Source organism: Physella acuta, unplaced genomic scaffold (genome assembly GCF_028476545.2).
Source record: "Physella acuta isolate Inbredline_101_S28 unplaced genomic scaffold, ASM2847654v3 ptg000035l, whole genome shotgun sequence".
Classification (NCBI taxonomy): domain Eukaryota; kingdom Metazoa; phylum Mollusca; class Gastropoda; family Physidae; genus Physella; species Physella acuta.
Genome location: NW_026731555.1, coordinates 246,299 through 273,082, shown reverse-complemented (window position 1 = coordinate 273,082; position 26,784 = coordinate 246,299). Strand labels below are relative to the sequence as shown.

At 33.4% G+C, this 26,784-nt stretch overlaps 2 protein-coding genes across 2 annotated transcripts; one reads left to right on the top strand and one right to left on the bottom strand.

Moving 5' to 3' along the window:
* Positions 1-929: 929 nt before the first annotated feature.
* Positions 930-6,608, top strand: LOC131942356 (neurogenic locus notch homolog protein 3-like). Its single transcript, XM_059302193.1, has 7 exons — positions 930-933; positions 1,611-1,724; positions 3,359-3,504; positions 4,137-4,299; positions 4,896-4,975; positions 5,266-5,370; positions 5,983-6,608. The coding sequence occupies exons 1-7, from the start codon at positions 930-932 to the stop codon at positions 6,391-6,393; spliced, it is 1,023 nt and encodes a 340-aa protein (XP_059158176.1). The 3' UTR covers positions 6,394-6,608.
* A 2,043-nt stretch (positions 6,609-8,651) lies between these two features.
* Positions 8,652-12,452, bottom strand: LOC131942350 (protein disulfide isomerase CRELD1-like). Its single transcript, XM_059302181.1, has 4 exons — positions 12,389-12,452; positions 11,533-11,625; positions 10,779-10,907; positions 8,652-9,117 (listed from the first exon to the last, which is right to left on the bottom strand). The coding sequence occupies exons 1-4, from the start codon at positions 12,450-12,452 to the stop codon at positions 8,669-8,671; spliced, it is 735 nt and encodes a 244-aa protein (XP_059158164.1). The 3' UTR covers positions 8,652-8,668.
* Between the last annotated feature and the right edge of the window lie 14,332 nt (positions 12,453-26,784).

Below are 26,784 nucleotides of genomic sequence, written 5' to 3'. Positions count from 1 at the left end.
ACAAACAGAAACTCCATGGGACATTTCTATGAGAGATGATATTCTTGTAAACGGACATAGATTCCTAAACCTTTACTTTCTCTATAAAAGAAAAATCCAACATTATAGCCTTATTTTTGTCTAAATTTGTTTACTACTAAACAATCGTTCATACATACTCTCTCCACGAATCTAAAACCCTCGCCCACATTATCGGGCATGCAAAGCTATTTGTGTACGACCCTCACCCCATCCAAACAAATTATAAATTTATTAAACTATATCGATAAGTAGAAAAACAAAAATAATTCTATGTCAAATAGCCACGAACAAACCTTCTAGAAGACATTTCTATTCAAAAAATACCGACAGCTATTTAAATAAAGCTATATTTGGCTAGGGTTAGCTAGAATACCGGTGGTACTAGACTTGAATACCTCAAGTTGTATTTACCCAGGCCACTGATTCAGGTGAAATGAAAACCCTAAAGTTCTCTAAGCGGTTCACGGGTCATGTGCGGTTATTTCACCCACGTAGATTGAATCAACACACGTCACGCATAAGTAAATATAAATTACAACACATGGGCCGGTACAATTACGTAATTTACCTTTCCTCGTGTGTCAACACACCTTAGGCAACTATAATAACACATATTGGACAAGTTTAAATAACACTTGTGTTAACACACCTAGCATAACTTTTAACTAGACGTGTGTTAACACACCTAGCATAACTTTTAACTAGACGTGTGTTAACACACCTAGCATAACTTTTAACTAGACGTGTGTTAACACACCTAGCATAACTTTTAACAACACGTGTGTTAACACACCTAGCATAACTTTTAACTACACGTGTGTTAACACACTTTAGTAAATACTCTTAATACATGTACTAACACACTTGTCAAATGTAGACTAATAAACGTCTCATTAAAATATTTGCTAATGGGTGAACGCTAATTAGGTGTCCACGGTTCATTTAAGCACGTCAAGAATTTCTCTATAAATACCCGAGGTGTTCTAGTCTTAACCGGCTAAGCTAGAGCAGCCCTTTCAGATATTCTTGTCTTAACCGGCTAAGCTAGAGCAGCCCTTTCAGATATTCTTGTCTTAACCGACTAAGCTAGAGCAGCCCTTTCAGATATTCTTGTCTTAACCGGCTAAGCTAGAGCAGCCCTTTCAGATATTCTTGTCTTAACCGGCTAAGCTAGAGCAGCCCTTTCAGATATTCTTGTCTTAACCGGCTAAGCTAGAGCAGCCCTTTCAGATATTCTTGTCTTAACCGACTAAGCTAGAGCAGCCCTTTCAGATATTCTTGTCTTAACCGGCTAAGCTAGAGCAGCCCTTTCAGATATTCTTGTCTTAACCGGCTAAGCTAGAGCAGCCCTTTCAGATATTCTTGTCTTAACCGGCTAAGCTAGAGCAGCCCTTTCAGATATTCTTGTCTTAACCGGCTAAGCTAGAGCAACCCTTTCAGATATTCTTGTCTTAACCGGCTAAGCTAGAGCAACCCTTTCAAGACCATTGTTCTAGTATTTTTTTATGCTTAATTAAATGTAGCATTTTATATTAACGTGCATTATAACAATATTATAACAATATTATAACGACTATTTGACCCCCCAGTGAGCAGAGACCCCTGCCAGAGCTTCACGTGCCTCAACGGCGGCTCCTGTACGGCTCCGGCTGATGCCCCAAGCTGTATCTGCAAGCCCGGCTTCTTTGGTAGCAAATGTGAATGTAAGAACTGTGTTTTTACAAGCTTTTATTTAACTCACTTCCTCGCTAGTCGTCAGTCTGTCTAGACCGAAACGCCGGAGTGAAAATTCGGAAACTTCTACTTGACCGATACGATTCACACTTGGCACGTGGGTCAAGACATGAAGACAATGCAATCTGAAATTAAATTTGACTTAATCGGATGCCTAATTAATTTTTTATGAATTAATTAAAATTTAGACCGAATTAGTAGGCATGTCTATCCCACCACACCACACGCGTCATCACGTTCAATAGCTGCGTCATCACGTTCAATGGCTGCGCCATCACATTCAGTAGGCGCGCAATGGTTTTTAGTCATGTAACTCTATTGTAAATAAAACATGTAAAGTACTGAAATTTTTTTTTATAAAAAACGTTTTAATAACAAGCTTGTATGTAATAATGCACTAAAAAGTAGAAAATAAATTATAGACTACTATTTAAATAACTATAAAGAAAAGCGTGGGTCACTTTAGTATCTATTGGATACCTTTACTAATGTTAAGGAAGACACCCACGCTTTTCTTTATAGTTATTTAAATAGTAGTCTATAATTTATTTTCTACTTTTTAGTGCATTATTACATAAAAGCTTGTTATTAAAACGTTTTTTATTAATTTTTTTTCTAGGTTAAAGTTATGCTTTAATCTGTAGAGTTGATTGTGAATGTAAGAGCTATTACAATCTAGCTTAATGTGACGCTTTAGTGAATGTAACAACTGTGTTCTTATAGGTTGAAGTAATGCTTTATTTAATAGTAGCCTACCTAAGGTTAATGTAAGAACAAATTTATACTAGATTAAAGTTATGCTTTAGTTTGTAGAGCCCAGTTGGTATATATTGTCAGTAATGCTTCAGTCCGTAGTGGTAACTTTTGTGAATGCTAGAGCTGTTTTAAATAAGCTAGCTTAATGTTGCACTTTGGTCGCTAGCTCTCAATGTGAATGTACAAACTATACAATCTATATCCATGCTAAGTTTTATGTTTCATGTCGCCTTTTCATGAAACTTTTTCGTAAGATTATATACAAAATAGAAATACAAGATTTAAATAACCAGGATCAATCATAAACTTACTTTTGTCATTATATATTCAGCAAAAGTTATCACTTTAGTTTACTGCTGTATACTATTTGTATACTATTTTTATAGGTTTAATTAACGCGACGGCAAACGGCAATTCCATAATCACACGCGGCATTTTAATTTTACAATCGCGGCCAACATTTTATGCATTTTAAACTCATTGTTAGAAAACTTTGAGAAAAAACTACACGTAACATATAATTAAAAGCTGTCACTTCATATTGAAGTCAGATCTAAAAATAACCCTGAGTGCATTACCAAAAGTCACAGTGTAGAATTTGTATCGTTAATTTTTAGAAGTTGCAAATTATGGTTTGGTTAAGTTAAATCGCACGGTGAACTTAATATAATGTTACAGACAATTGAGATCTCAGCTACAATTTTACTGCACTAACGGTTGGGTTGAGATTTAACATCGTCAACTTAATTTAACATTACTGTCATACTTTGATCCCTATTACAATTTTACCTGCATTAAAGGCCCTAGTCAAGTTGAAACACACAGTAAACTTGATTTATCATTACAGACAACCGTGATCCTTGCTACAACTTCAACTGCACCAACGGAGGGCACTGCACCGCCCCAGCCGACGCCCCTTACTGCGTGTGTCCATCCGGGTACACTGGCACCAAATGTCAAACCAAAACATCCACTTCTACTGGCGGATGTCCAGTAAGTCCACTTGAATCATGTTCTCTTAGATGTCACATGTAAAAGTATTGTATCTAGCGTATTGTATCCAGGCATATCTGGAGACCCCCCCCCCCTACGAAGAAAGTCTACCGCCTACACGCCCCCGAACAAAATGGAATGTATATAGAAAACAGTGTCCGCCCCCACCCCGGGATCATTTAGTCCGCCCCCGCCCCATAAAATATCAAGTGCCTCACCCTTTCCCCCCCCCCCCCCTGACAAAAAAAAGTATGGAAGAAACACACAAATCTCAAATTTTCTTTTAATAGGGCTTATAAGGAGGTCACCAAACTCTTGTTTTTGTACTTGCCAGTTATTATTTTCAAACGAAATATGATTATTTAATCATTTTATTAGTAACATGTTTATAATCGTTGCAATGTGGCAATGCTTGATGTTTTAAAATCATGAAACGAGGCCTAGAAACAAATAGCCTCCACCTTTTTTCTTATCAATGGGAATCATGTTCAAAACAGTTAATTTAGTACAGAAATGTTTATATCTCCCTGGCTAACACGATTTCGAATTTTAATTGAGAGAGAACGAGACTTACAAGCCCTATTAGATTCGACGTGACAAATGGTGTTGTGATGTCATTTCAAATCTTGCAGGTGATTGAGCCAGGGTCTTTTGGTGTGTGTGGTGGTCAGTTCTGCTCAGCTGACAGTGAATGTCCATCTGGTCAGATCTGCTGTGCTAGTGCATGTGGTGGTAAGCTGTGTACACCTGGTACACCCAGCAATGGCGCCGTGTGTCCGGGAGGCTGTCCTAAAGGTAAGTTTTTTAAATTTTAAATGCAACTTTTTAAAATAGAAAAATCGTTATTATGAAGCTTCAAGATTATCACATTTTTGTCTTCCATAATTTGAAATAATGAATGCATTTTATTTTTATATAGCCTACTAGATATTCCATGTTTAGTATGTTATTATGAGCTGCATGGTACAGTGGTAACGCAACTATCTGCGCCCCTATAAGCACATGAAGCTTTAATGCAGAGGCGTAGCGACCCTTACGGCGCCCGTGGACAAACTTTCGATTTGCACCCCCCCTCACACAATCGATTACTTTTTCCAACCCATTTTGGCTCCCACTAAGGTTAGCGCCCGGGGACATATGTCCCCACTGCCCCCCCCCCCCTATCGCTACGCCTCTGCTTTAATGAGTACCTGACCAAAGTATGACACAACTGTAATGGGTACCTGAACCAATGTGAGATCACGTATGCATAGCTCAGCTCTAATGGGTACCTGGCCCAAGTTGGTAGCTAAAAATCTGATGTCAAAGTACCACATATGCCCAACATACCGATAGACTTGATAATGTACACTATATATAGTCTTGCAACTGTGTTTTTATTTCTAATACAGGCTACACCTGTGAATTTAAATCACCCCCATGTAAACCTGGATTTGCTTGTATACAGATAGTGGTTCCCACCTGTGTACCTGTACGTATTCATGACGGCCAGTTTTAATTATAAAAGTTTTAGAGGATAAATATATCATGTTTCAATTTAATTAAATATGTTTGGCATTGACTATAGTAATATAAAACAGTCTCTTAGTCAGTACTGTAATAAAAGAAAATATGTATTTAAATTTTAGTTAACTTTCTCTTCATATGGCCAACGGCCTACGCTAGTTCTTAAAAAATGTATTTACGTAGCCGATGTATAATTTCTTGTATGTTGTTGTGTTCGATGTTGTATGTAATATCTGTACTGTACTGTTTGACTAGCCTAAGGATGAGTGTGGTGGCTGTCCAGACGGTCAAGAATGTGTGGACACTGGAATCAGATGTTTCACCACACCTTGCCCCACCTACCAGTGCCGACCTAAAAAGGTAAAAACCTGAATGTTGATGTCGACTTGCCATACTGTCCACCAGTTATTGACGACCCGATTACAACCGTCTAATTACCGTCTTCCTCTTCTTTGTTTTTAATGTTCTGTAATGGAAGAGATTCCCTCCAACAAAATAAGTATACGTGTCAACTGGTTATGCGCCATTTAAGCCGTTGACTTCAATTTTACCCTGCTTTTCTTTATGGATTTGAATCTATAGCCTTTGTCCAACGAAGAACAAACTACAAGGCAGCAGTTTTTTGATTTTGGGGTTGTCTCTCTTAGAAGAGTTGCTGTCCCCAGCTAACTAGCTCATCTGCACTAGGGTTCAAATTCGAGACGTATCGACTAATGAAGCTTTACCCACTCTACCACGCCGACTCTAACTACTGTCTAACTGCCGTCTTACTACCGACTAACAGCCGGCTACAATAGCAACCTATCAACAGCCCGGTAACGAACGGCTTTTATTCTCCTGTCTAACTCTTCTCTACAAGCCTCGTATACAAACATTCGATCCGAGAAAATAAATACACACCAGCACCCGGCTATCACCCACTCACTATACCATGTTTTCTCAAATGTCGAACGTGCCTTGTTTCTCCCCCAGGTTGTAGATCAGTGTGGCGGCTGTGCTGCTGGTGAAGAGTGTGTCGACACAGGAATCCGATGCATCACCACCCCCTGCCCAACTTACCAATGCGTGAGAAAAACCACCCCCAAACCAACACCTGTTTGCAACAAGAACTGCATTAAAGGATACAAATGCGTCGTCCGGGTTCCAACATGCGACCCCTTCAGCTCTGCTAAATGTAGCACGACCCCTGTAGCCCAGTGTGTCCCTGACACCCCCGTGCTAGCCAGCTGCCCAAAGCCTGCCAACATCCTTGACCCCATGTCTCGCGCGTGTCGCAGATTTGTGCTCACGTGTCGCAGAGATTCTGACTGCAACAGGAACCAGAGATGCTGCCCTAATAGTTGCAACAAACGTGTCTGTACAACTGTACCTAGGCTACAATAAGTAGCGCTGTACCACTGTACATCGGCTTGTATAATTAACGCTCTACACACTTTTTCATTACCCAAACGATAAACAAATTATGCAAGGAAGACTTTACACTCCTGGTGTTGTACTGTGTCTAAAAATCCACAGCTTTAAAGCTGTCCTGTTTTCTAAATGATTTTCTTATATTGTTACGGTTAAATTGTTTACTTGTAGGTAATAAATCCAGATTGTTTACTTTTTAATAAAACAATTCCAGTCACTCCATTTGTCAGTTTTCCTTATTTACTGTCTGTAAATGTAGAAATATGTTTTCAATTAAAAAATATCTAATACACTAGGTCTAGTTACTAGGTTTTTTTGTTTGTTTTTTTCGGTTGATTACAATATATTGTTTCGATAACTTCGCTCAAAAACGTAAATTTGTAATCACCGCCATGACATCGAATGATCCCAATTGACATTTAGGTCGACTGCTGGATGTAAAACTGACGCACTGTCATGATTTCAACTCTGCTATTGTTTGTTTGCCACTGTCTCGTGGTCAGGATTTAACACGAACGTCCTTAGTAGGAAATGGAGCTAACAGCAGCTAGGCGCTTGCAGAAGAGGGTGGAAGAATAGGGCTAGTAAGTAGGTCACCAACCAGTTCTATGGCCCATGCAGGTTTTATTGAGCCGTAGAGCTGGTTGGTGTGGGACGGAGTGGTCTAGCGGTAGAGAGCTGGACTGCTAAGTCTCGAGTTCGAATCCGGGTTCAAGTCAGTAGACCGTCCCTGAGTCCACCCAACTCTGATGAGTACCTAACTCATGTTAGGGAAAGTAAAGGCGGCTGGGCATCTATCTCTTCATATGCCGAGGTCACAGAAACAAGTGAACTCTACTTTACTTGCCCCATAGACCGTCAGGTTTGAAAGGGAAACTACTATACTATAGCTGGTTGGTGACCTACTTACCAGCCCTATGCTAGAAGAAGAGGCAAAGGCCGCAATACTCACTTGAGCACAGATAAAGGGTGAGCAGCCAGAAACCGAGTCCGATGGAGAGTTGTAATTGTTATAGATGTTACACGTGTGTACATCGATATATTTTGGAATGGACCTGGGTTACGTATAGAACGGTATATTTGTATTACTTGAAGATAATTATCTGCTTTAAATGCTTACGACATATACTTAAAATAAGATGGCCAGACAAAATATCAAACAAAGACCTGTGGCAAATTTTAAAGCCAATAGAGAAAGATATCAAGGCCCTGTGAATGGGGATGGATCGGACACACGTTAAGAAGAGAAAAAATAAAATATATCAAAACATGCTATGGACTGGAATCCCCAGGTAAAAAACGAAAGTGGACCGGCCAAAGAAAACATGGAAAAGAACGGTTGAGGAAGAAGCGAAAACAGCTGGGCTCACATGGGCACAGATTAAGGGAGCAGCCCAAAACCGAGTTGCAGTTGCAGCCCTTTGCTCCACAGGGGCAACAAAGGAATGATGATGGTGATGATAAGCTTTAAAAGTAGACATGTATTAATTCAGGAATATCTCAACCTGCTAAAAAATAGAATTTTTGTCAACTTTACATTAAAATGATTGTTGACATATTACATGAGAACCCTGATAGAACATTGGACTGTTTCGTTTCAGAATAGATTGGTAGATTGTTCTTTTAGATCTGAACTATGTGTCTGAGAGAAATTAGGTGGTTTCACGAATAAATACTGTTAAAAGCCATTCACGTCGGTTGTGTTGATGGGAAAATTGTTCTATTTGAAGGTCATCGGGTTTGATTGTGGAAACTGTCTAAACATTTAAAAATACACGTAGCTCTCTAAAATTATTTTAAATTAAATATGTGTTAAATTGTGCCTCGTAACTGCATTCGTCTCATCCATTATCCAATCTATCACTGAGAGCTCAATTAACATTTAAGTTTTATTGAGCACAGATAATAATTATAACTTAGTAAAATAAACTTAAATGAAAACATGTGCAAGTTATACTACACTTTATTGGTATCTCTAATGGAAATACTATAAACATAGGATAGCAAATTAATCTGCATATGCTTTTATATTATAAAAATTGTAACTGTCTTTCAGTATAGGAAATAAGAAATAATTTTTAAAAATTTGAGATAACTTAATTTACGTTAATGTATTTTTGTATCTTTTTAATTATGTTACTAAAATTCAAAATAAAATATTTTTTTTTTAAAATAAACGTACAATTTTAAAAATTGTAATTATTAAAATTGCAGATTTATTTTTTAGTAACAATGCAAATGCTGCTTGTTACACGGGTCTGTCGGGGACTTCACAGATGAACCTGGTATTCGCGCTGTTGTCATTACAGTTATAATCGTCCATCTTCCATTCGCCAAATCGGAACAGGAGGGTCATACAGGCGGCGTCATTTGTAGGCTGACCTGATTGCCAATCGATGTAGGTCACCGTTTTTCCACTGTATTTGAACACCCAGACACGGTCCTGATCCTCGTCCTTAGCCCCGGTGTAAACAATATCGAACCCACTGAACCCTTGGATGAAATTCTTGATAAAAGTATATTCAGTTTGGTCATCGATCTCGAGCAGGTAGCCACCCATCAGCTCACACACGGCCTGAGATTTTACGATGTCGACGTTAACTGAACGTTTAGACAGGTAGTACCGCCGGCCGTTGGAAGGACTGGGTGTCTCGAACAAGACAGACGAGGCGTTGGCGGTTCTGGAACAACAGTCGGCTAAAAATAGAAGAATTTTTTTTATAAATTTCTAAAAATTGTCTACATACAGTATCCACAGTGTCAGTCAGATGACCTTAATGTAAACAGTGTGTAATGATTAAAAATAATTTCGTTTTACTTTATAATTAGTTTGAAACATGCAGTACTGATGTTTGTTTTCGTTTTTTTTTTCTTTACATATTCCAGTAAGTTCAAACTAGAACATTTTAAATATGACACATTCGAAAAAAGAAAGAAAGCTCAAATAAATGTCAAACATTTGGGGGACTAGCTCTCCAACATTATTCAAACACTGTCTGTTCACTGTGCTGTAAGTAGTATAGATCTATGTTTCTCTATTACGTATTTATATAATTTTTTTGTGGAACCAGAATTAGGTTATATTTTAATCCACGTCATCAATAAACCCAACGGAGAATAGCCTCAAAATTATTCCGGAGGCTCATTTAATGTTTTATAAATCATGCCCGGTGTAATGAAAAATCAATATAGTTATAAAATTTTCACTGTTCGGTTTTTTTTCGGCCTTAAAAAAGCAAAATCAGATTGATTTTCACATGGTAATGGCGAATTAAGTGATGACATCCAGCTATTCGACAGGTTAAAATACATTTTATTATACAAATTCTAAACAAAAATCGAAGAACTTTGTCATGTGGTTTAAAAAAAAAACTTAAATACTTTTGTATACAAATAATTATCGATGTTCCTATACAGCCAATCAATGTTTGTCTTACGTAAGTGAAACATCGGGTTATAACTTAAACTTAATGACAATAAAAGAAATGTAGACTTAAACTCAAACTATTAGTTTCAGGTAGGCCTACTCTTTCATTTGCAAGTTTTATAACACTGATTCTAAAAAGATTTAATTGTGAATTATTTTTCAGGCTAGAGTTTTTACAATTCTATCCATGTAAACAATGTGATGAAAGGATTCTCAACAACTCGATGATGTCCGTTGAAATAGATATTAAGTTTGATTTACTATTTGTGTTACTAATCGGTCGGGTTGCTTTTCTTTAGACATAGTTCTGTATATTGTAATAGACGTTTACAAAATTTGAATATTGAGTTTTAAATATGTAGTGTTTTAAAGTCATTATTATACCAGATTATTAAAAAAGAAAATCCGACTGTACGTTTGATGTACCTCAAGCTCATAATTGTATAGAAACACCAATTTTAATGCCATTTATTTTGAAATTATGATATGTATATATATATATATATGTATATGTATATATATATATATATATATATATATATATATATATATATATATATATATATATATATATATATATATATATATATATAATTATATATATATATATATCACATATGTATGTATATATTTTTATTTAAATGTATTCATTCTACACATATATTTCATATTTATTTAATAGCCACACAATTTCATATTCAATACTTTTTGTTTTAAAAATGTGTAAACATTATATAACAAACCTTAATATTTTTTTAAATGCCACTTTTGAAACATTTGATACTACGATATTGATGTTCTTTGTGTTTTTTTTTAACATACAAATTTTAAAACTTAATTGAACACTCGTATACATTAAGTTGTTATAAGTCTAACATAGTTATTAGCATATGTCTGTGTATATTGCTAGTTTATAATGCATATGACTCACCGACACACTTGTTTGGGTTGGATGTAAGTTTAGTGTAGCCAGGGAGACATGAGCAAGAGTAACTTCCCTGTGTGTTGATGCAGGTCTGTTGGCATGGGCTGTTGGTTGTAGGACTGCATTCATTAATGTCTGAAAACAGAGCGTCGATGACAAGTGTTCTATTTCCGATTAGAGTATATCTAGATATGTATTTTTAATATTTTTTAACACAACAATTTGATACAAAACTTAACATGCATTAAATAATAATAATTGTAAATTCAGGTAAGTAATATAACGTTTCTTTTCAACTAGAATATCTCAACTTTCTTCTCAAAACTATATTATGAACAAATATAATACTTATATATGAAATTTCATCAACACAGCTGTAAAAGTACTCAAGTTATATATATATATATATATATATATATATATATATATATATATATATATATATATATATATATATATATATACATATATTTATATATACATATATATATACATATATATATATATATATATATATATATATATATATATATATATATATATATATATATATATATATATATTATATATGTGTGTGTGTGTATGTTTGTGTGTGTGTGTATTTGCGTGTTTATATATGAGTTTGTGTACCTGACTAGACCTAGACAATACAAACAACAAAATTACGTTGACGTATACATTTCCACACTTACCTAAAGGTATATATATTTAAACATTTAAACCAGTCTTCCTTAAACATTTATGCATACAACATACTAACCCACACACGGGAATGGAGGACGTGTGCTGACGGCGAAGCCGGGACTACAAGTACGTACGCGTCCAGGGCGTGAGCGATGACTTGAACGGGAACCTGTAAACATGTTATTTTTTATAAAAACTCTCTCGACAATTGTGTATTCGTATACATGGTTTTTATCTGACGTAGGAATTGTTTAACTAATTAAGATTTCAGTAAAAAGAGATATGATTAAAATAAATTCATACATACAAATACGTATATATATATATATATATATATATATATATATAACTCCCCAACATGGCGCTGAAGTGAAATCCGCCTGGAAAGCGAAAGAGAGGAAGACCACTGAGAACATAGAGGAGAGAGATGGAAGAAGTGCATGCTACAGGCAAGACTTGGCATCAATTGAAGTGGCTCGCCCAAGACAGAGTGGAATGGCGGAGATTTGTTGCTGCCCTATACTCAACAGGGAATGATTAGGATTTAGTAGGTAAATAAGTAATTTATATATATATATATATATATATATATATATATATATATATATATATATATATATATATATATATATATATATATATATATACATATACATATATACATGTTGCTATTACTTAATGTCGATAATAGCCAATCATCTACATAATTTAAAGTTTAAGAAATTTTTATTATTTGTTGAATTTTATTATTTTATTATTTGTTGAATATATATATATATATATATATATATATATATATATATATATATATATATATATATATATACATATATACATATATACATGTTGCTATTACTTAATGTCGATAATAGCCAATCATCTACATAATTTAAAGTTTAAGAAATTTTTATTATTTGTTGAATTTGACTCACCATGAGCATGAGTTAAGCTTGCGAGCAACAGGGCTGCAAGTATTATCTCTGTGCATGCCGACATTATTGTAGAAATTTGCCTCTCGAGTTTTCTAAAAACAAAAACAAAAATACTAAGAATAGATGTAAAACCTGAACGAAAAATTATATAACATTAGTATTTGCAATTATATTGTATTAATTGAAGAAGTAAAATGTATTTATAAACTATTATAGTTTGAAAATATTAAGACATTAAAATAATATTGCATGTCTGAATTTTATCAATAGAAGAAAAAATAATTCACACATTTACAAATATTTATTGTTTATATAATTGCGCATATAGACACACACACACATATATATATATATATATATATATATATATATATATATATATATATATATATATATATATATATATATATATATATATAAATATATATATATATATATATATATATATGTATATATATATATATATATATATATATATATATATATATATATATATATATATATATATATATGTTTACAAATATTCGACTAGTAGCATTACTAAAAAAAAGTAAACTTACGAGTATAGAACTTTAGCGCAGTTTGAAACAGCAGAATAACCTAACAGTGATTGCTTTTCATTTTATACTTTCAATGTAGACAAAGAAGCTTATCAAAATCCATAACTATAAAAACCAAAACCTTTTGATTTCTTTAACGTTTAAAATATTTCAAAGACTTACAAATTGATTCCCATTCAAAGTAATTGTTGCAGCTAGATCTAAAAACAAATTATTTTTAAAATCAAAGCAATTAGGCCACACTCTAAAATCGATATTTACACAACCAGATGTTGCATAAAAAATACGTATACCAGATAGTTGATACGGAGGTGAATCTATAAACAAAGAGTTAACAATTATAGTTGCTTTCTATAGTCAAAGAATGTATCTCTAGTTACAGAACCTAAATGTTTTCTTTTTGTATGGCGTATGACTGATATCTACACTGCCATGCATCCGAAAAAAAAAAGTATTATTGCAGAAACCTCTCCAGATTTTTTTTCTCAACCTCTTTCCAAACGTTCATGGCGATCGGATAAAAAGTATAGTAATGCATGAAATACAGACTAACACTTACACACATACACAGACATTTTCAAAAACCAAAATACAAAAAAAATTTTGATGTGATAATCAACGAATGTTTGATGCAATACATATTAGATTTTAACTACAATTAATGCATTGCAAACTAATAGAGAAATACGGGTGTTATAAACAGTGGAGTAGCGAGATCGGGTGTCACTCGGCGAGAAACATAATAGTGTCACACTATATATATATATATATATATATATATATATATATATATATATATATATATATATATATATATATATATATATATATATATATATATATATATATATATATATATATATATATATATATGAATATATATATGAATATATATATATATATATATATATATATATATATATATATATATATATATATATATATATATATATATATATATATATATATGTGTGTGTGTGTGTGCGTGTGCGTGCGTGTGTGTGTGTGTATATTATTGAACACACAGCAAGTGTTTCAATGTATTCGTTGTGATATTTTAAAGCAAGGTGAAGATCGAATGTACACAAAACATTTCAACCAGGCCGTTCAGTAAAAAAAGGTTATGCCCAAATATAGATTTACATTTAATAGCTTTAAGATGGTGGTATATTTTTTGAAAAACAAAAGCTGTTACAAAACTTCTTTGTCTTTTCAAGGATTTATGCGAATCAATGCGATGGGTGATAGCCTCTAGGTCAAAGAAAATACGTCAAGTAAAAGTAACTCTCTGTATCATTTATACATTTATACATTATACCTTTTTTTCAAAAAAAGTACCAAATCGAACCATGCGGTCTAAGAGGCAGGTGAAGTAGCGTTCACCTGTTTCAGTGACATCGGCATTTGAAGGGATAGTGTGGTCAGCATTAAGTAGAGCCGTCTTTAATTTTCCTAACTTGAGTAAGGTAGGCCTACCCATCAAAGCTGGGTAGATTGAGGGATATTTTATGGATTTGAACGCAAGATATTCGTGTTTGCTGTTGAGCGTTATAGCAAGAGGTGTAGCTAGGGGTGGTTGTGCGGGGGTGGGGACCACACCGGGTGATACAATTTAGGGGGGTGACACCAAGGCAAAAAAAAAAACTAAATATACACAGAAAAATGATAATTTCACTTAATTAATTGATTAAAATTAGAGTGAATTAAATAGTCTTTTAAGAACAAAGTGGACGAATCCCAACACGGGTGTAGGGGGGGGTGACACCTGCTAATGATAAAGAAAACATGCAACATCTAGGTGAATGTTCAACTGAATATTGATAATAATCGTTAGTATTATCTGAGCACAGTTTAAAGTAAGTTGTCGCTTGACCCACATTTTTTACCGTTGTCATGGTAATGATGGCTGCCAAAAACGACGATAACCTGATTTCGTTTGTTAAACAATGTTTCATTTTCATTTCAGAAATATATATATAAATATAAATATATATATATATATATATATATATATATATATATATATATATATATATATTTAAAATCGTTACTTTTGCGTATAATTCAAATATACCAGTCTATTTCTAACAATGGACCATTAGTGTTTTGTACTAACTTGCCATTTGTACATTTTTTTTTGTCTAATCGCTGAGAATATCGAGCAGAACATAAAAAAGTAAGCTATTCACGATCGATCGCGTAACAAAAACACTCCTTAAAAAACTAACCCGCCGTATCACTGAAAATCGGTCTTATCGTCGTAGCCATTTAAAAACAAGCGCATTTTTTACAAATAATATTCTAGATACCAATTAAATTTGATAAATAAAAATGGTATCTAATTAAAGGTATATAAATGTAGTTTTTAATTTTTAAAGTCATCATGAACAATATTGAAGTTTAAAATCTTAGGCGACGCCCTATTGAAAGCAATTGAAAGTTATCTCAGCCAAAATATCCCAGACAAAATATCTCACGGACAAATGATATTAGGACAATTGATCTCAGTACAATTGATCTCACGACAAATGATCTCACGGACACAAAATATCCGGACCTATCTTTATTTCACCCAAAAATGTCAGGAGAACGGTGAACTGTGATTTGACTGAATACCTACAGACTTGGGTCATGTATCCCTCCCCTCCACCCAATCAACGGCTTCGTACCGACAAGTATTTATTCAGTTAGGTGATTAAAATAAAAATAAAAAAAATATATTAGTATATAAGGTAAGTATAGTCTAAGCAATGCTAGGTCTGATGTATATGTATATGTATATTTATATACAATTTATGTGCATATATATTTATATATATATATATATATATATATATATATATATATATATATATATATGTATATATAGCTTTATATATATATATAGCTTTATATATATATATATAAATATAAATATAAATAAAAAAAAAAAAAAATATATATATATATATATATATATATATATATATATATATATATATATATATATATATATATATATATATATATATATATATAAAGCTATAGAGAATGTAGACAAAGACCAGTCATTAATACAACAAGCTGTTGAAAATCATTGAGTATCCATTATAATTCTATAAATATTATGTTATGCTACACTAACCTATTTAAGAATTTTTAAAACAAAGAAAAACCTAGAAGGCAGAGAAACATCGAAATAAAATCAATAAACGTTGAAGACACTGGCTATAATTTATAACACATGAGGTAGGTAGAATAAAAACTACATATTAATTTTCAAGATAATACATATCGAAAAAAAATATTTTAAAAATTATTTTAATTTGTATTTAAAAACAAAATGTTTAAATGATTAATAATGCATCGCAAAAACAAGACAGTAGGCCTATTATCGGCTCAGCTAATATTTTATTTTGATTAAAGACACACAATCACATGCACACACACACACACACACACACACACACACACATATATATATATATATATATATATATATATATATATATATATATATATATATATATATATATATATATATATATATATATATATATATATATATATATATAGTTCCCAGAAAGAACGGCAACGGAAAAAAGCGCAACGGAAAAAAGCGCAAAACAACAAGCGCAACGGAAAAAAGCGCACACGGAAAAAAAGCGCAAAGAGAAAAAAGCGCACACGGAAAAAAGCGCAAAGAGAAAAAAGCGCACACGGAAAAAAGCGCAAAGAGAAAAAAGCGCACACAGAAAAAAGCGCAAACGGAAAAAAGCGCAAAGAGAAAAAAGCTTTTTTCCGTTGCGCTTTTTTCCGTGTGCGCTTTTTTCTCTTTGCGCTTTTTTCAGTTTGCGCTTTTTTCCGTGTGCGCTTTTTTCTCTTTGCGCTTTTTTCCGTGTGCGCTTTTTTCTCTTTGCGCATTTTTCCGTGTGCGCTTTTTTCCGTTGCGCTTTTTGTTTTGCGCTTTTTTCCGTTGCGCTTTTTTCCGTTGCGGTTCTTTCCGGCTACCATATATATATATATATATATATATATATATATATATATATATATATATATATATATATATATATATATATATATATATATATATATATATATATATATATATATATATATATATATATATATATATATATATATAAATATATATATATTTAAATATATATATATATATATATATATATATATTTATATATATATATATATTTATATATATATATTATATATATATATATAGCCTATATATATATATATATATATATATATATATATATACATATATATATATATATATATATATATATATATATATATATATATATATATATATATATATATATATATACAGAGAGAAAAAAAGACAACAATAAATATTGATTAAAAGTAAAGCAATACATCGAAGAAAAAATGATATTTTGAAACAAAAAATGAAATATAATCTCTTTTGTGATGGTTCAAATACTCATATCATGATTTACCATATGGTATCATTCTTCTCGTGTAGGATTGTTTATGTTTAAGAATTCAGTTCGTAAGTGAACTGTATTTTAGTTTACAGTAAACTATAGAGTATATACGTAATAGAGTTATTGTGTATAGAAAAAAAACCACAACATTTTAAATTAGAGTATACATTATAACTCCACGTAAGAACGTCTAAGCCCCCCCCCCCCCCCCCCGCCCCCCACCCACCCCCTAAAAATGACGATATCAATACTCTATAATAAAAAGACTGAAATTACGGCCTAATTAATGTGTATAGTTTTAAATGTGGTTTGCGTGCACAGTTTCTTTTATGCATCTCTTCGGGTCGGGACATAGCCCCTATCCCCTCCCTGGTAGCAAGTCTTACCCCGCCCCTAAACAAAGTATAATTTATATAGAAAATATATACTTTTACCAGTTTCGGCTTCCTCCGTCACGGAGAAAGGTATTCAAGTGCCCAACCCTCGGAAAAAAGGTCTGAAAGAAACACTGTCTGCGTGAGTGAGGTTTATCGGCAAAAATTAGGAAAGTAGGAGGGGGGTACTTGAAATATTCGGGGGTGGGGTTGGATTAAATTTTCTGGGAGGGTTTGGACCCTGGTAAAAGAATATATTTTATATATACGTTGTATGTCGTTGAAGGGGACTTGTTTTGGGGTGAGTGTTGGTAGTGAAGGGGGGGGGGGGGGTAGACGGTTGAGGTGGTGATTTTGGTTTTGGTTTAGAGAAAAAGACATCACTATCAACCTAGCGTCCGTTGTATATCTCCCTCAACGGGCAATTTATCTTGTTATATAAGATTTTTGCAAATCTAGACGTTTTACAGCTTCCTGAGTCGGAAAACATAGTTTTGCAATCTTGTCCGTATGTCTCTGTGTGTGTATGTGTGTGTGTTTGTGTTTGTAAACACGATAGTACCGTTACAGTTAGGTTGATGAAATTTCATATATAAGTATTTTATCATAATCCTAGATCCGTATTAACTTTTGAGCGATTTCCAATAACCCGAAGTGGAACTTTTTCTACTTTGAATTTTTCAAAAGCCCATAACTTGAGTACTATTTTAGATAGATAAATGAAATTTCATAAGTAAGTAAAAGATCTAATTCTATGTTTTCTGTCAAATTTTGAGTAATTTCCGTTGAACGGAAGTAGTAATTTAAGCTATTTCCGATTTCTCAAAAAAGGCATTTAATTTTATAAAGTACTAATAATATTCCGCACTATTATACACCTATTGTTCTAACCTATTTTTAAAAAGTTTAAGTAATTAAAAATGGATCACAAATCATGTCTCTAATCCGAGTTGTCATCCCCGACCAAAAATATTTTCCTTAAAGCAAACTCAGTACCTCGCGATATCAGAAAGACGATTATCTGCGCCGTGAAAGCAGCCGTCCGTGACCACAATATACAGGCAACAGCAAGCTGATATCGTGTAGAGTGGGGCAGGTGGGGGAGGGGGGTCGTCAGAACCTGACGAATGTGGACAGAGATAGGGGGTAAAGAGTCCAAACGAATATTTTTTGGACGTCATAAATGAATGACCTCAGACATTAACAGAGATAAGGGGAAAAAAATCAACATAGTTCGGTATGAAAAGGAAACCATTACGATATTACATTGTCGCTAAACTAATATTAAGAAATAGTCTGTCTTCTATTGTTTCAAACATGCATATTTAAACTAATATATAAGAATAAGTTATATATATATATATATATATATATATATATATATATATATATATATATAATATATATATATGTATACACGTGTATATATAAACTGAGAAAAAAGATGGCGAAATAAATCTATAGTGTGCGTTTTGTAAGGGAGCCAACTACGATATTACACGATTGCTAAACTGATATTTATATATTGTCTTTCTTGTGAAGTTTCAGAAAAGTAATTATAATGTAATATAGGGCTGATAAGTAGGTCACCAACCAGTTCTATGGCTCAATAAAACCTGCATGAGCCTTAGAACTGATTATTGACCTACTTACCAGCCCTATGCTCAGTGGCGGAACTAGAAAAAAAGGGCCACCCCGCAAAAAAATGTTTGGGGCCCCATATATATATATATATATATATATATATATATATATATATATATATATATATATATATATATACTATGTCATTCTTTATTATGTATTTTTTAAAATAATAAATAAGAGAAGTAATTGCTTTTTAATTTGTTTAGTGCAAAAAAAGTTTCTTAATTAAGAGCACACATATTTGACTATTTAAAAAAGGGAAATAAGTCATGGAAGTGGTTTGCAAGTTTGCCTATCTTTCCCACTACAACTCATATAGCCATATATGTTTTTCCTTTATAAAACAGCGTGTGTTATCTAGTATCTACTGCATTACTACTGTAGTAGATCTGTTGTTTTTTTTTTGTTGTTGTTTTTTTTTTTTGCAAAAAAAATATTTTTTTTTAACTATAAAAAAGTTGTTTCTCGTCGGCTTTGGGCCCCTAAATGGCCTGGGCCCCCCCGCATTGCGGGGTCTGGCGGCACTGTAGTTCCGCTCCTGCCTATGCTATGAACGCAGTTGTATGACCCTGTTTTAGTGTAAAATATTGTATAACAAATATTCTGTTTTAGAACATGTATTGGATTGTAATAGTCAAAAACCAAAAGAATATAAATAAATACAAGCATTTTTAGTCTGGTGCTAAGTAGGCTATATAATTAAGTTTCACGATCCATCAATTCTTTAAGTAAGTTTATGACAAACAAATGTAAAATACATTAGATTAAAATGGTTTTTATAAAAAGTGCTAGATATTTTTAAGTGTAAGAATTTTTAAAATGCCATCCAGGGCACAGTGGCCTAGCAATAGAATGCTAATACTGCTAACCAGTAAGTCTCTAGTTCAAATCCGGGCTTAAGTCAGCTCTTATTGGTAGCTAACTCAAAATTAAAGTGAAAGCTGCTGGGCATAGTGCTGACCGCACTATCCATTCATTTGTCGAGGTCACAGAAACAGGTGAACTCTACTTGCCCCATAGACCGACAGGTTTGGAAGGAGAACTATACTTTACTTTTTTAATTCATCCATCGATCCTTCCATCCATCCATTCGTCCATCCATCCACTGCCTACTAAATTATAAATAAGCCAAACATATAGGATAGAAGAGTTATTTTATATATTGAAATTAATATTTTATTTTGAATAACTTTGTATTGACAGGAGTTTAAAAAATAAACCCTCTATAAATTAACCACTGTGACTATAACATTCCAATTTAAATGTTTCCTTTCTGTTTATTTTTAATCGTTTAATCATTACAAAAAAAAAATCCCTCTTTAATATCGTTAGACTAAGGTAATTTTAGCACTTGCCAAAAAGTGAATATAATTTAATTTTTTATTCAATGAATAGGCGTAACCACGTTAACCATATAACTATATTCACACTTTCGTAAGCGTACTTTAAAACATAAGATTGTGTAGCGGTTATAGAAACATTTCATTCACATAAAGGGGAGCAAGCAACTACATCTTTGATAATTTGTTTACTTGAGTAACTTCCCTTTTCTGGTGTTGCTTTTTCATCTCTTTACTTTAAATAAAATGCTAATTTTCACTAATACTTTACCTTCTTGGCATTAACCCTCAAATTATAACCGCTACCCTTGCCAGTTTCACCTGTTTCAATACCCTCTAGCTGTGTTTATTTCCTAGCTCTTGAACATACAAATCACAATTTTGATATGATGAAAAACTGGCACACTTCACGTCGTGCTTTCTGGGGGTATTCTTGAGAAGACAAACACTGGTAACCGTCAAGGTTTAAAACAATTGGCTTAATCTTTTTATAATATTTCCTAAACCTTGGCTCATCCCTAACACTAGCGCTTACCTTTACCTTAAATTGGTAGGCCATTTAGATATCCTAGGATTAGGATTTGATTTAATTGTCTTTTTTTTCTTGTCAGAAAATATTCCTAAACAAAACTATGGTACTATTCTTATTTTAATAGGGCCAATTAATTATTTAAGGAGGAGAGAGTGGGGGAAACTTAATTTCATCTGTTATGTCGGGGGTTTATTGACAGGGGGGGTGACAGTTAGGGGTAATTGACAGGGGGTGGTGACTGACTAAAGGTAATTGACTAGGGTGGTGACTGACTAAGGGTAATTGACAGGGGGTGTTGACAGTTAGGGGTAATTGACAGGGGGTGGTGACTGACTAAGGGTAATTGACAGGGGGTGGTGACTGACTAAGGGTAATTGACAGGGGGTGGTGACTGACTAAGGGTAATTAACAGGGGGTGGTGACTGACTAAGGGTAATTGACAGGGGGTGGTGACAGGGGTAATTGACAGGGGGTGGTGACTGACTAAGGGTAATTGACAGGGGGTGGTGACATTGAAGGGTAATTGACAGGGGGTGGTGACAGGGGTAATTTACAGTGGGTGGTGACAGTTAGGGGTAATTGACAGGGGGTGGTGACTGACTAAGGGTAATTGACAGGGAGTGGTGACTGACTAAAGGTAATTGACAAGGGTGGTGACTGACTAAGGGTAATTGACAGGGGGTAGTGACAGCTGGGGGTAATTGACAGGGGGTGGTGACATTGAAGGGTAATTGACAGGGGGTGGTGACATTGAAGTGTAATTGACAGGGGGTAGTGACTGACTAAGGATAATTGGCAGGGGGTGGTGACTGACTAGGGTAATTGACAGGGGGTGGTGTCTGACTAAGGGTAATTGACAGGGGGTGGTGACTAACTAAGGGTAATTGACAGTCTCCGATTCAGATCATGGATTTATGTTTGTTGAACTACATTCATTATTTTACTCAATTTCTACGCTACAGACATTAGCATGTATTCAAATAATAACTTTAACGAATACTTAATACCTTTAATTTTTTTTCGTTACAAAGTAGTATAAAAATCTGTTAAAATGTATACGAGTTTTTCGCTACAAATAATTATTAGTATAAATATCTGTAGAAAAATCATTACTCCAGAAGTGTACCTCCTATATACATAACTCGTGTTCGCCCGACGCGACAGCCTGCCAAATTTGAAACGCCTGCAGCATCGGCAAGTTCCCTAACCGTTGTGTTTTACATATTTAAATATTTAACCGCACAGACACATTTTCCTTCGTTTAAGTTTAAGCACACATTTTCCTATAGACCCTCGGCGAAAATTTCCAAATTTAAACGAAACAAAATATTTACAACACTCCAACTTTTAGATCCTGTTTTGGCTGACACGACAGGTTTACACTGGATTAAAGGTTAACAACCAGAAGAAAAGCCAAGACCGGCGAGTCTGTCTTGTGAGACATTAGGCGTGAATTAATTAATTCATTAACCTTGTGTTTGTCGCATTAAAAGTGTTTGCAGCCATGAGGTTATTGACCTGAAAAGAAAATAGTAGTGGAAAATTTTTAAGGACAATTTTAAAATTATGAATAGTAAACTGTTAAATTGTATTTTTATAATAGGCAAGTATGTTGTTTTCAAAATTAAAAGGTTAAATAGAAGCCATTGTTTTTGTTTGTTGTTTACTTGGGAAGTGGTGTCGTCTTTTATCAGAGTTTTTACATGAGTCAGCGTCTGATGTCTCAAGTTGGCTGTAAAATATCATAAACGTACTGTTTAGAAAATAGCTCTATTTTACGTTAAATATTGTCAGTTAAAAAGTTTAAACTAACATTAAACTTGCGTTTGTATAACTAGATCAATTTGGGGTCAGTTTGGCACTAAAATAGAGCTTAAAGTTTAAACTAACATTTTTAATTGATCTTACTTTTGTATAACAAGATCAGAGTGTGGTCAGTTTGTCAATTTCTGGTCAGTTTGGAAATGTGTGGTCAGTTTGGAAATTTGTGGTCAGTTTGGCACTAAAGTAAAGCTAGCCCAATAATCTCGAGTTTGAGTCAGACCTCTCAGCATTAAACTTCTGTTTCAGTGAGGTACATGACTCAATTCAAGGGAAGTAAATTTGGCCTGTAGAGTAGTGTTGATCTCAAAACTGTTTCATTACCCAATAGAAAAATGCTATATGGTTAAAAAAATGCTCCAGTGCTTACACAATGAAAATGGAACGTTACGGGGTACCAGACATAAAATGTACTGGGTGTAACAAAAGTTCAGTGTACTATAGGAATATAAAATTATTAATAAGCTGTATATATCAAACGGCGTGGCAACGTGGTAGAGCGTTAGACTGCTTACCCGATAGGCTCGAGTTCGAATCGATATTAAAGTCAGTAGAACACCCTTGCATCCGTCCAGCTCTTATAGTTACCTGATTGACATAAGGGCAAGTAAAGACAGCTGGGCATAGTGGTGACCACATTATCCCTTCAAGAAACATATGAACTTTACTTCATCTGCCAAATGTACCGGTAGTCCTAAAGAGGAATCTTAAATGTATGAGGTACATAATTTTAAAAATACTAATGGAAATTTAAAAGACTTTTTGCTAACTAAATTTGTTTTATGGAAAATGGGATTTTGTGGCTGAGCAGTACAGAGCTCTACATCTAACCCCAATTTGTCTCTGGTCAAGACCGCGGATACATACCTGGGTCCACCCAGCTCTAATTGATACCTGATCAACGCGATCGCCAGGTAAAGGCGGATGGGTGCAGTAGTGACGACACTATTTCTTACATTTTATGGAACCAGGTGAACTCTACTTCACCTGATGTCTTTGACATTTAAAGCGACTGCAATATGTATACACTAAAACGTGCTATGACATTCAATGAAAGTAAACATAGGTACAAGTCAAATGTTTCAAATTTCTGTTTATTGCTAACCTTGAACTCACGATTTTCGAATAAACAGACGAGCGTTCTAACGCTTGACCACGCCCTCCTATAGCTTCTATTATAAACATCTCAATTAACGTGCACAATCATTAAAATAAAAGAAATTGTTTTTAAAAAAATAATGAATAAAAGCCAGCACAAATAGAACACAAACACAAGTTTTAATTAATAACATCAACAATTGTATTTTGTCTTTTCGGATCCGGACATCCACTGGAACGGCGCAGAAGTTCATCACGTGACCGGAGGCTTTATATTGCCCTCATCAGGGACCTGTCGGGCAGAATCCTGCAGGTAGAGAACACTGAACTTACCTCAAACTCTAGAGTAAAGACAAGCCACACAATGATGCTTCTGTTTGTTAGTATGTTGGTAAGTTGTTGGTAATGTGATACAATGTTTCTGTTTGTTAATAAGTTGGTAAGTAAGTGGTACTTTGACACAATGTTTCTGTTTGTTAGAATGTTGCTAAGTTGTTGGTGCTGTCAAACATTGATGCATATGTTAGTTAGTATGTTGGTAAGTTGTTGGTACTGTGATACAATGTTTCTGTTTGTTAGTATGTTGGTAAGTTAGTGGTACTGTCATACATTTTTGCTTCTGTTTGTTAGTATGTTAGTATGTTGGTAAGTTGTTGGTAATGTGACACAATGTTTCTGTTTGGTAATTTGTTGGTAAGTTGTTGCTATTGGCACTCAATGCTTCTGTTTGTTAGTATGTTGGTAAGTTAGTGGTACTCTCATACAATGCTTCTGTTTGTTAGTATGTTGGTAAGTTAGTGGTACTGTCATACAATGCTTCTGTTTGTTAGTATGTTGGTAAGTTTGTGGTACTGTGACACAATGTTTCTGTTTGTTAGTATGTTTGTAAGTTTTTATAAAAGTATTGTTACTCAATCCTTCTGTTTGTTAGTAAGTTGGTAAGATATTGATACTGCCATACAATGCTTCTGTTTGTTAGTAAGTTTGTAGGTTTTTTAAGCTATTATTACTTAATGCATCTGTTCGTTAGTATTTTGCTAAGTTTTTTGAAGCTATAGTAAGTAAATGCTTATGTTTGTTTTTATGGTGGACGTTTTTTTAAAGCTATTATTACTCAACACTACTCATGTTTTTCGGCTTGTTAGTAAGCTGTCTCGATTGTTACACAACAATGCTGCTGTTTGTTAGTATGTTTGTGAGTTATTTGTACTGCAATACAATTGTTTTTATGTGTTGGCTTTGAAAGTTGTTGATATCATGACACACTGTGCTTCTGTTTGTTGGCTTCTTAGTAGCTTGTTGTTACTGTGAAACGCTGTGGTTGGTATGAGCGTGTTGGTAAAACTTTGAAACTCTCAAACTGTGATGTAACATTTTTAATAGAATTGTTTTTAGTTCATTTTTTTCACAAACTTATTTTTAACAATACTACAATACGCTTCGTGTGAATTTGAAAATGTAATTTTTACTCAACAAAACTGATTTAAAATATTAGTCAAAACTTTATCATAGTACCAGAAACAAATTATCATAGTTACGTGTCTGTATTTTCCTCTCTCAAACTGCATAAGGAATTGTTCCCGCTTCTGCACGTGCACCAGAAATAATTTTTTATCTTAACCATATAAATGTTGTTTACACACAAAACTGCTGGAGTATAATACTCCTCTGCTTGATGTGTGTACAAGTTCAAACTTAGTTATGTTTTTCGTTGTTTTCTTTTTATCTACTGACTAAAAAAATCCACGTTTCGTCTGTTTACTCTGCATTGAATTTCTAGCTTTAACATCACTTTTAAATAATTAAATAGGATTTAATAGAAGAAGGAAAATGATAGGGTTGAAACAAATAAAATTACTATAACATTTTCATTTAAATTACTTCTGCACATAAATTAAGTAATTAATTTTTTGTTTGTTTCATAAACAGGTCTTGGCTGGATTATTCCAGGTATGTGGTGCACTGATCAATATAACATTTAGGTTTCTCTAAAAGCAATGCATTGAATAATTACACCTTATCAATCATAATATATAGTATTCAATACGTTAATTGTTAATGGAAGACATTTTCTTGCATAATAATGAATATGTATCATGTGTTCGTATACTGCTTATACAAATGATTTTAATTTTAAATTATTTATTTTTTCAGGGCCTAGTCGGTAAGGACTCTTTTTGTTTATCATTTATTAATATTAAAATAATATAGATTGAGATAAATTAACACGATGTAATTCAAAATTTTGGTTTACCATTGTCCCCACATTAAAAAAACATACTTGATAACGTTTTATTGAAAACAAAATAACACTAATTAAATTAACAATGTCTTTAACGGTAAAAAGAAATAATTAAATCCGAAATTATAAATTATAAGAACTATTATGGTTGCATAATTAGTATGATATTCTGAATAATATATAACTTTGATAAGGTAGCAGGTAAATTTCTTTTTCAAACATGACAGTCCATGGGACAAGTGAAGTAGAGTTCACCTGTTTCGGTGACCAATAAATATGAAGTGATAGTGTGGTCAGCACTATGCCTAATCAACTTTACTTCCCCTAACTT

Excerpts from the sequence above, each read along its gene's own strand:
- LOC131942356 (XM_059302193.1), top strand. Across the intron at positions 3,505-4,136 it reads CTTCTACTGGCGGATGTCCA|GTGATTGAGCCAGGGTCTTT; the intron begins GTAAGTCCACTT and ends CAAATCTTGCAG. Across the intron at positions 4,976-5,265 it reads TGGTTCCCACCTGTGTACCT|CCTAAGGATGAGTGTGGTGG; the intron begins GTACGTATTCAT and ends CTGTTTGACTAG.
- LOC131942350 (XM_059302181.1), bottom strand. The coding sequence starts at position 12,452 with ATGTCGGCATGCACAGAGATAATACTTGCAGCCCTGTTGCTCGCAAGC. Across the intron at positions 10,908-11,532 it reads TCCTCCATTCCCGTGTGTGG|ACATTAATGAATGCAGTCCT; the intron begins GTTAGTATGTTG and ends CTCTGTTTTCAG. Across the intron at positions 9,118-10,778 it reads CAACCCAAACAAGTGTGTCG|CCGACTGTTGTTCCAGAACC; the intron begins GTGAGTCATATG and ends TTCTATTTTTAG.